Source organism: Taurulus bubalis (assembly GCF_910589615.1).
Source record: "Taurulus bubalis genome assembly, chromosome: 4".
NCBI lineage: Eukaryota > Metazoa > Chordata > Actinopteri > Perciformes > Cottidae > Taurulus > Taurulus bubalis.
The window spans coordinates 22,345,977-22,357,429 of record NC_136592.1 but is presented as its reverse complement, the minus strand read 5'-3'; the positions used below and the strand labels follow the sequence as shown (position 1 = coordinate 22,357,429).

Below are 11,453 nucleotides of genomic sequence, written 5' to 3'. Positions count from 1 at the left end.
TTCATCACCTTTAGTGAGTAGATTGCGACACTACATTTCGTTCCAACATTATGGAATGGAAATATGTATAATGAATATTAACAGTATTTTAGCATTATTGTTTGTACTTCACTTATCCTGAGGTTTTTCTCTGTGCCTGTGCTTCTTCAGCTGAATTTCAAGACTTTGCCATGAACAGCCCGTTGTACGCCAAGCTCTTCTCCACCTACCTGGAGCTTCAGAGATACCAAGCTATCCAGGAGGCGAATCCAGGTGATCTGGAATTAACCGGTCAGACCAGTTCAGCTGAAAAACAGGAAGACAGCACCTCTGACAAAAAAGATGACTGAACTCTCCTTGACTGCTCTGAGAGAGAGTGAGAGAGAACACTGTAGCCACTGCACTGAAAAGGAAAAAGCATAAGTGTCGTCTGCCTTCTGACTTTAGGCAGATTCAAGTCATTTGCCACAGCAGATCCACATTTTAAGTCATGTGCTTGCCTTTTTATATCTAGTTTTTAGGCCGCTTCTATGTTCAATTTTAGTGCCTTATAGATTTTTTTTTTTTTTTAAACACTTCCCCAAGTTACTGCACAATGAATGTCGTATTGCAGACTTTTAAATCCTTAACGTTTTGTGTGTGGGTGTGTTTTGGTTATGTGTTCACCTTTTAAAAAAAAAAACGAATTAAAAGTTAGTCATAGGATGGAAATATGTCAGAAAAGTCACATGGGCCCTCAGTGTTTTGAAGGGGATGAATTCTAAATTTATAGCATTAGCGTAGCAGCACACCACCATTCGTTATGTAAAGATATAGTGTAGTAATGGCTTCCTGAGCAAAGAATGACGACACACTTCTTCTGTAGTTGTTGTCTCTGTGCTGTACATATGTTGGTGCACGTCAATCCCAGTGCGCTCACACGGCGGTTACAGCTGATAATGGTGCTTAGCTGTGGCATTTTGATTACAATTAGCTTAGAAGTTGCCATGTTGAGAGCCCTGTGGAGGCAATCCGTCGTCACAGATATGCTCTGGATTTTGAATTAAGCGCCTTTAACTTTAGAAGCCCTTCAATCTTTAGAGGTTTAAAGTTAGTGACAGCGTTTTTATCATAAACTTAAGCTGCCTTGCCATGTTTTTGACTTAGATGAATCGTTCTCTGTATCCTGCGCTTACCTTGGCTTTGACTTAGATGAACGTAGCTTTGTGTAGCTTCTCCTTTGTCTCTGTGATCTTCTGTAAATGAGAAAAGAAAAATTGCCAAATCAACAACTTTTTTTAAATTTAAGCAAATAGTCCACAGTGTTGCAGTATAATTAGTGTACAGTAAGCTTTGTTAAGATCTCCAATCCGGCAAACCCACAGATGTTCTGTATTAAAACTATGTCTACGAAGAGCATACATGCTGTGCATTCCACTTTTTTTCAGTGCTCAGGGACACAGACATTGTAAGACGGCTGTATAATTAGCCAGAGGTTTGCTTTGCATGTGTATCTATTTGCATTTCTACTGAAGACTGTTATTGCTGAGACAGCAGCACGTCTATGTAGCTTTAAGTTTACTAAAGCAAATCAACCACTGAAAATAGGGCAATTTGTGAGCAAAAAGGCAACGGTGCTTCTTCACAACATCATATCCCAGTGGGGTATGCTTTCAGATTAACTAGCGGCACTGTTATTTATTTAGCAAGGCACATTGCAATTATGCAATTTTTTTTTAATTCTATTTTTTGTTAACACTGCAAAGTTTGCTTTTTAAAATAAAACAAAGAGTACAATTTTAATCTTGCCTGAATTTTTATATTCACCACTGAGAGAACTAATGACTTTTGTATATTTTGTCTTTAATGAAGCAGGCGCAATAAAGGGGCTATGGAAGTATCTCTGGTTCTCTAAACCACCACCAGGTGCCAGTAGTTACCTACAATAATTCCATTATGTGTGTGCTGCTGTTCTTCTACTTTCAAGTGATTAACCCATGCGTCATTTGGGTATGTATTTTAAATCAACGATAGAGCTAGTTAACAATGAGGTTTAAGTTAAAATTATATACATGGTACATGTATTGGTAAGGAAAAGAGTGCATAAGTGTGCAATTGGTGCAATTAATAATAAGGCACTGAAACTGAAGATATATGAGGGAGTTATGTCATCATACTTTATGCCAGCAGACAATGTAAGTTCATCTTTGATCTTGAACATAAACATTTCAAGAAATATTTTTTAATTTTGAATTTGTTCAATTCACAAGAACCATAGCAATTTCTTAATTGTGTTACTATGACTTATCTGCTATAATTGCTCAATTTATCTCCATTGCATTTCTTCATTTTTCTTTTTTGTGACCCAATCAGTTTTCATTGTCAGGGTCATTCAAGTGATTGCGTTTCCCTCCATTGGTGTTCTTGTTATTTCTGTGATGGTTTCTGACTCTGTTTTATATCTGAGCTGGGGTTCCAAACATTTTATCTACATTTCACCCTGGAAACTGTGAACTCACCAATAGCAATGCCTGGAGTTTTTATTTATTTATTATTCAATGTTCCAGATTAAAGACCAAGTTAATAATGATGAAAATAATCTGTTTCCAAGGGGTTGCATCAATATTAATCTGTAAATATTTTTCTCAGTCAATGGTGGCTTTTGGTTAATTAGATAAATTGATCTAATTTTAACAGTTGTTTCATAGATGTTATATTAAAAAGTAAAACATTGTTTTACAATGTTTTGTGTCTTGATTATGCAAAGATTTAAGGATATTTTTTCACTTTACTTAAAGCAAATCACTAAAAGTAACTTAAAATCACATTGATGTGTTATAACTGATTTTAATGTATTACAACAATGGAAATGGAAATACACTACGATCCTTGCAAAAAACAAATGTGAGTGACCAGCAATTATCAAGTATTACAATGCTTGACTATAAATCAATATAAGATGCTTTATAATGTTTTATGATTATTGGTATAGAGCATTAAATATGTATGAGTGCTTATAACTAAATTCATATAGTGATATGAGCAGATTATTTTGCATTTTAAGTATGTTTATAATTCATCACAGACATGGTAGACATAATTAAGAGTGTTACCACATTTGTTAATCCATTAAATAAATCACTTTTCAAAGCCAAATCTATCTAATGTTGCAAATAAAAGAGTTTACGGTGGAATGCTTTCTTATGATAAGGTGGATGTGATTTGTGGGTATATTTTCAAGATTAAATCGGCGGTGCATATTATTTGAACAGCATCTTCCTTTGATGAAACCAGTTTGGTCTGTGTGAATTAAGATATGGATAACTTTTTCCAGTCTCATATCCAGTACTGTCCTAATAATTCTGACATCTGTGTCGATGAGTGATGGAGGGCGGTAGCTTGAGCACAGAGCAGGATCCTTGTTAGGTTCGAGGAGAAGTGCCGAATTCCTCTGTGGTGGGATGCTGGGCTTTGTAAATGTCTGTACAGTATTAATGAATAATGGCGTGGTCCAAAAGTGCTTGTAAAATTCAGTGGGGAAACCATCTGATCCAGGTGCTTGGTTATTTGATCTAGCTTGAAAATCTTTTGCTCAGTCATCAAGCCTAATGGGTCTTTCTAAGATCTTCATGAGGTTCTGTTATCTTGAGGAGATCTTTATTGTTAAAGAATGTGTTTATTGTTGGCGTGCAATCTGGTTACGTTTGAAATGTTGCTTTGCCAGATATTTTCCTGATTGTGTTGTGTTATCATTGTGTTCAAAGTAGTTATGTTTTAGCCTTTGAATGAAAAACTGTCTTCTTATTCATGATGTTATACATTTAGTCCCTGAGAGCTATTTTTAAAAATCTATCATTAGATTTGTTTATAGCTAATATGCCATTCAGTTCTCCTACTTTCTGCCTTTTCTTTTCATTGGTGGAGTACAGGGTTATATTTCCGCTCATCTCTGCCTCGGCTGTTTCCCAGAGTATATAAGTGACGTTGTTGGGGAGTCATTTAGTTTGAGGATGTCCACTCTATTAAAGTCAGAATCTACAAGTGATGATGTGTTGCAACGCCATCTTGTGCATGGTTTAAGTGGTTTCCTTAATAAAAGTTTTTCCGAAACGTGGTCGAGAATAAGAATGGGATGGATTTCTACTTCTTGTGTCCTTGATATAATCACGCAACGTCAATCATATATAGTTGTAACTGTTCCAGATGAATGCCACGGTCTGGCAAATTTACTTACATTTGATCACAGTTTTGGATAAATGTACTTGTCTACTTTGTCAATATAATTTATTGAAACAGAGAATGTCTGTCAATAAGTAAATACAAAAATAAACATTTTCAACAGATAAGCCTTTTCTTTTGAAACAAATGAGTTATCAATTTGGTTGTTGGTCAAGCACTACTTTTTTTTTTTTTTTTACATTATGTTAAGACCATGGCTCCGTTTTGGCACAACTGCACGGAATATTTCATCTGTGAGGAGACCATGATCCTAATACAATCCCAACACATGGTGTTCTACATACATCGAACGTGGATGTGCTCTCTCTCTCACACACACACACACAAAAAGAAGCAGTCTTGCTCCATATGCACTGAGGAGGCTGAAATGAATGATGGAGAGCAGGTTGCTTCATTAAAAGCCCGCTGTTAGACAAACTGTGATTACCAGCTGTGATTTCCAACTTCAATTTGTTTTAACCTTTTCAAACGTACAGAGGCTCATTTCATTTTAATCAAAATTGATGAGATGGCATGGAATCAATTAAGTGACATTGTTACTGCGCGGTACAACAATGCGACTCCTTTCCTACCCCCCAGCCTCCCTCTTGCCTCTACATGGCTGTTGTATATTGCTGTATCCACTTCAGCCCTGCCTGGGGGGGTGATCCTGTCGCAGTAGATTGTGAGAGATATGTGTTTGTAATGCGATTTGGTGTCCTCAGGACCAGGACCGAGAGAGCAGCCTCTGTTTGTGGACACAAGCTGGACACCGGCCTCATATGGACGGGGGCTCTCTGGTCCAGGCTGGAAGCAAAGGTCAGAACCGACCAACCCTGTCTCCTAAAAATTAGGTTCCCCCAGAACTAATACGCATTCCCAATTAGGTTTGATCAGAAACGTATCTCCTCCCTGATTATGTTTGTGTTTGACGTATTACACATACGTTGATTATACACATATAGGTTGATTAAACACACATGTTGATTATACACGTATTTTTGTTTTATTGTTTTTATGTTTGTGTTTGACGTATTACAAATACGTTTATAATTGTGTGTTTGTGTTATTGTTTTGTTGCTTTATTTAAGCATATTTTAATTTTTAAACTCTGCGGAGAAAAAAGAAAAGAGGGGCGGGGTGAGGCCAGTGACAGCCAGCCAGTGATAGCCGGCCGGGCCGGGCGCCGGCCGCACCGGGAGCCCGAGAGGCGAAGACCGTTTGCCCGCTGTTGTTAGGCCAGTCTTCAGACTGCTTGCACCGGGGCTCGGTCTTCAAACGTTTGCCGTCGCCGTCAGGCCGTCGGTAACAGCCTCCTTCGCGCGGCTCCGGTCTTCTCTGAGTCGGGTTGTTTGTGAATACAGCCCAAAGTGAGTGATAAACTCCATCTAGTGCAGTAAACCACTGCAATCATCAGCAGACACTCGGATCTCTGTGGTCACATCAAGTGCAGAATCTGACGTGAAAAATATTCAAACGGGCGGAAGGAGTCACAGGACCCAACATCCGGTTTTCAAAATACTAACTGATATGAATGTGTTCAGAACATTTCTGACCACATCCAAACATCTTAACTGTACCAGTACATTGTGTTTGACATATTACAATATTTCTGTAAGACCAGTACAGTTAAGATGTGTGGATGTGGTCAGAAATGTATGTATGACGGGCAAGCGTCTGAAGACTGAGCCCCGGTGCAAGCAGTCTGAAGAATAGCCTAACAACGGCGGGCAAGCGGTCTTCGCCTCCCGGTGCGGCCGGCGCCCGGCCCGGCCGACTGTCACTGGCCTCACCCCGCCCCTCCTTTCTTTCTTCTCCGCAGAGTTTAAAAATTAAAATATGCTTAAATAAAGCAACAAAACAATAACACAAACACACGATTATAAACGTATTTGTAATATGTCAAACACAAACATAAAAACAATAAAACAAAAATACGTGTACAATCAACATACATGTTTAATCAACGTATACGTGTATAATCAACGTATGTGTAATACGTCAAACACAAACATAATCAGGGAGGAGATACGTTTCTGATCAAACGTAATTGGGAATGCGTATTAGTTCTGGGGGAACGTAATTTTTAGGAGACAGGGTTGAACCGACAGGCCTCGCAGTTTAGCAGATGTGACGGTACTGTGTGCCTCAATTGAACCAGGTAGCACGGCTTCCTCGGGCCAAATGAGCGTGAGTCTCTGAGGCTACTCCACAAGTTCAGACCAAGTCAGCTATTTACTTTGAATGTTCTTTTTCGGGTGTTTCACCGATTGTATGGAGTTAATGGCACAGAGGGTAAATACTGTATGTATTGTAACAAGTTAGTATGTTAACTTAAACTAATGCTCCCATCCTCTGAGAGTATGAACACATCTCTCTCTCTATATATACATGAATATATAGACTTTGGTTAAGATGCAAGTTTTACCTGCATGGCTACGATACTACAGACTCATTGACTGTTAGTAGTTCAAGAGACAATTTATTTTTAAAGTGAAAAGCAATTGGGGCTCATTTGCGCAACGATATTTTAAGAGCGTTGCAAAAAAGGAAGACATTATTTTTGCATGATGTTCCTCTAGAATAGACCTTCCTGCTTGTAACAACAGGATACCTGTATACACAATCCGGTGACTACTCCTTTGTCCTGCATGACAAACATGGATGTATGGCTTCAAACATTCAGCCCCGTGTGCATCAACATTACAGAATGGAAGTTAGTTGCTGATGAAGACTACTGAGTGAAATAACATACTGCAAACCATAGGGAGAGGAAACGTCAAGTACAGTTAAATATTTTTTCCTATTCCTCACACGACTGAGACAATGACTCCGACAGGTAATATATTCAATGCTTAGTTGAGTGAAAAATTTAAACCCAAGATGTCTTGTTTGTCATGGCAGTATCAATCCAGTATCAGTCTGGTACATTATTTTATAGACCTTTCTCTTTAATCTAGAATTACACACTGGGTATTTGGGCAAACGTTGGGATGTCCAGTATAATAGATTTCTCTGAATTTGAACAATGCTTGGCAACATGAGATACCTTTGTAACGATAGCCTCACTGCTCTGTCCTCTCATGCATGGCTTCTGTCCAGCTACTCAGTGCAAAGAGTTCATGGAACTCTGACGAGCGTTTTCTTCCATAGACTGTTATGGTGTGGATATCTACACATGTATTGATGTGTGTCATGATCTCTCACACACAAACACACACACACACACACACGCACACACACACACACACACACACACACACACACACACACACACACACACACACACACACACACACCTTGCAACATTGACTTCTGCAGTTTTGAGCTTGGCAAGCTGTCTCCTTCAGCCCTTCGGGGAGTTCCTCCAAACCTCATTGTTACGTTTCCTTATCACACGATATGACACCTTGTTGACTTTCTCTCTCCTATTATTCTCTCAGAAAAGTGATTGTTTCTCATTTCCTTTGTGGTGATCTATAGAAACAGTGAAGGTCCCGGTGAGGGCACGGTATGAAACATTGTCTGTTCAATGCCGCTATCTGTGGCCCAGGTTTGTTTTCTTGGTCAATGTTTGGGGTGTTTCACATTTCTGTGTTTGATTCTTTCTCAGACGTTTTTTTTGGATGATCGGCAACAACTTTTCCTGTGTAATATTTGAGGATGGGTCAGAGCAAGGTTGTGGAAAAGGCATTTGTCTTTTACTTGTCAGTGAGACTTACCAAATAAGGTGTGTAAGTGTTTGTGAGTTCCAAACAAACTCATGCTCATCCCTGCATACTTTGGTAACAGTGATTGAACGTGTTTTTTCCTCGTCTCACAATGTTTCTCCTTTTTTATTTCTCGGAGCCAAGTGACAGAAAGTATAATGCGTTACAGTGTTTCTGACAGAAATATGTCTACACAAGATAACTTTCGAAATGTCTTCATGGATTTGTAAAACATGTCTCTCATGGGAGATGTACGTTTAATTCTGAATCTTACTGTGAGGCTTGCCGATCAATCCCACACATTTTTTTAATTTTTTCAAGTACTCTCACAGTTCAAACAGCAATAATGTCAATCCTCCTGCTGTCAGGCCTCCCTTTTTGTGCCCCTAATTACTACCCACTATTCAAACTCAACTAGTGTGTGCCCCCTATTGTCTTCTTCATTCAACAGTTGCTTGGAGATTGAAGGGGTGGGACTTCATGAAAGATTCTTTTGATTTATAGATGAAGGAGACTGGTTATTGTCCTAAGCGTTTTGAGGACAATGGCACCACATTCTTATAGATTTATTTTGGATTGTAGGTGTTGGCTGAAACACAAGATGAGGCTGCTGCTAAGGAACACTCTTTACTGGCCTGAACCCTTTATATACACCACATTTCCCAGATGTGTGCTTTGTGCTTCTAAGAAATGTTGCTCTCTGGACATCTGACTCACACTGTTATTTCTTCCACCTGAATATATACAGCTTGTAGGGAATGAGACTTAACATTGCTGGGGTGCTTAAATCTTTGCAGACAGTAGTAAAGTCCAGAGAGAGAGAGAGAGAGAGAGAGAGAGAGAGAGAAGCTTAATGACACACCTACCTTTGTGAGGCCGGAAGATATTTGAACCAGAGAGTTGTAATGGGGTGCAAAGCAAAAGAAACCCGACTCATTGTGAAGAACATGACCTGATTACCATGTGGTAATGACCTGCTACTTTAAGTCTATGGAATGACACAAATATACATTTTTTAATGAAGAATATTTTAGAATCCTGGCTTAATGTGCCTCGTTCAATGCAAACATTTTGACTTGTCATAGTAGGAACAGCACTGTTAAATGGACTGTACTTTTTTTTTAGCGCTTTTGTCTTCCGACCACACAATGTGTTTTCACACTACTTGACATCATTTACCCATTCACACTCATTCAAACAGTGATGGCAGGGCGACCGTGCCTATCAGGACGAACTAACATTCACACAGCTATGGGAGCAATTTGGGGTTTAAGTTTTTTGCCCAAGGACACATCGATGGATGAGCAGAGCCGGGGATCGAACCGCTAATCCTCTGATTGAAGGACGACCCTGCCCTGCCACTGACCCACAGTCCCCCAGTTAGTTGTTTCTAATAACCCCGAATGATGGCTGTTGAGTTAATTAATTATTATTATTATTTAGTCAAATTACGTTACTTTGCCAGAAGAAAAAGAAAAGAAGAAAAAAAAGAGAAAAGACTGCAAATCCCAGAATGCACCGCCAGTAGACCAGTGCAGGCTGCTGATTACTTCATTTGAAACACCTGCAAAGGGAAGGTCTGACAGCAAACATTTCAGCTGAGACGGAGAGAGGGAAGGAGTCAACTGATGGTACAGCCAAAGAAGACACTGGTACTGTAGCTATATGTTCTATTCAAGAGTCCCAGTGAGAGTGACAGTGAGCAAGCATGCACAATACCAGGAGCCTGACATTAAAGCAGCTAAATGGAATCCAGCCATTAACAGTTTAATTATTTCCACCTGCGCTTTCCCTACTACATTTGTACCATGGCGTTAAGGCGCTTTTTATGATGTAGGGCTGACACTTAGGGCAGAGGTAGGCACAACTGATATGTTAACTGCGGGGTCATCTCAATACTCAGAGGAGGTGGGTGAAAGGTTGTAATGGCGTGTGTGTGCGCGTGTGTGTGTGAACAGAAGTAGAGATTTTTGCTGTGACACATATCTAAATGCACATGCAGGTTAAATCCAGACAGTCATACTGTGACTGCTGAGAGGCTGCGTCTTGTTTCATTAGCTTCCCATCCTTAGGTCAAAATGGAAGAGCCCGAACCTTAAGAACAAGAAGGAAGGTCTCAAGAATTGTACTCAGCCAGAAGGTGGAACCCAGGATGACCGAGGTGAAGAATGACATAATGCTCCCTTCAGCTGTCCTGAACACTTCTACGAGTGCAGCCGGAGGTTCACTTGTTATTGTCTGTTCTCAATATGCACCTGCTTTACATCTGCAAGTCCCCTCTGAGGGCATTTGCCATCAAACTGTACGTGTGCCTTGCCATTTCAAGGAAACCCAGTGTTTGAATGTATAGCATCACACTAGTACATAATCAGAAATACACTCCTCATCAAACACGGCCATGATAACACAAAACCTTTGGTAATTCTTTGCTTGAGGTACCTGACAATACAAAACCAAGTGCAAAGTAATATAACTAATTCAGGAGAAAACAACAGTAATAACACATATCCTTCCATGTTACCTGGTCTTTTGCTTTACCATCCTTGCAGTTATTCAATCTTCACAAACAAAATGCCCAAAACCAGCCCTATTAGGGTTTTATAAAACAGCCACTGGGGAGCAAAGAGGACATTAATTGACTCTAATGGGATGAACTGATCAACCATATCTAATAAAAATCATTGCCCCTGGCTAAAGCTGCTGTAGAATTGAATTACACATGGAACACAATGCTTTCATGGCTTCTTAGAAAACTGTAATTCAATCTGTTTAGTGCAGAGAAAAAACAGATAGTTAAAATTAAAACATTTAAAAAAGTTTTCCTGCATGTGAAATGTAAAGGACTAATGTGAAGCTGAAGGTAAAGTGCTCTTATTCACTTGAAAAACGTTAAATCCAAGCAACAATCTGAAAAGCAAAGACATGATCTGACTTTATATCTGCTCTTGACATGGAAAAAGTCTAATCGAAACAATACACAAGCCCATAGCTTATAAAGCTTATAAAGTTCAATGCAAGGTTTATAAACATCATATTTGACCAATCTAATATCTAAAGGGGTCATCGGCCTAATATGTTCTCATCATTGCTGCACTGACAAGGCAGATGCACAAGTTGATGAGAACTTGAGCCTAAACGAAAGAAACATCATGCGAAGTCCACATCAAACATGGAGAGAAAGTGCTCAATTATAAAATATCACGTGGAAGAGAAAGAGAGAGAGAGCGAGAGAGAGAGACAGAGAGAGAGAGGAGACACCGATTTAAAAGCTCGCATTTGATATTGATATCGTGTCTCCTGGAGAAGGCGAGTCTTCTAGTCCCTTCAGGATGGGCAGTCTTCCCTCAGATGCATCTGGGCAGCAGCAGCATCGGGTCATGGAGATGTGGACCTAGCTTCACAAAGTACGGAGGGAAAACTTTAAACTTCACACCATTGCACCGTTTCAGTAACGGTGGCATTTTCAAATAACCATTTATCGTTCTTGTTTTCCTCCTTTTGAATGTTTTAGGTGATTGTTTGATTGGGTTGACTTTTTAGCGCACACTGCGCTCTTTAGGGTCTTTC

The 11,453-nt window shown here is 39.6% G+C and overlaps 1 protein-coding gene across 1 annotated transcript in view; it reads left to right on the top strand.

The window, feature by feature from the left end:
* The window catches only part of lpcat2 (lysophosphatidylcholine acyltransferase 2), a gene marked incomplete at its 5' end in the record, with an annotated part of 9,479 nt that extends 9,049 nt beyond the window's left edge, over positions 1 to 430 (top strand). The window contains 2 exons of the mRNA XM_079216929.1: positions 1 to 13; positions 151 to 430. The exon at positions 1 to 13 is cut by the window's left edge and continues 129 nt beyond it. Coding sequence (XP_079073055.1) covers positions 1 to 13; positions 151 to 329 — 192 coding nt within the window. The 3' untranslated portion in view covers positions 330 to 430. The remainder of the gene's footprint in view (positions 14 to 150) is intronic.
* Positions 431 to 11,453: the final 11,023 nt, after the last annotated feature.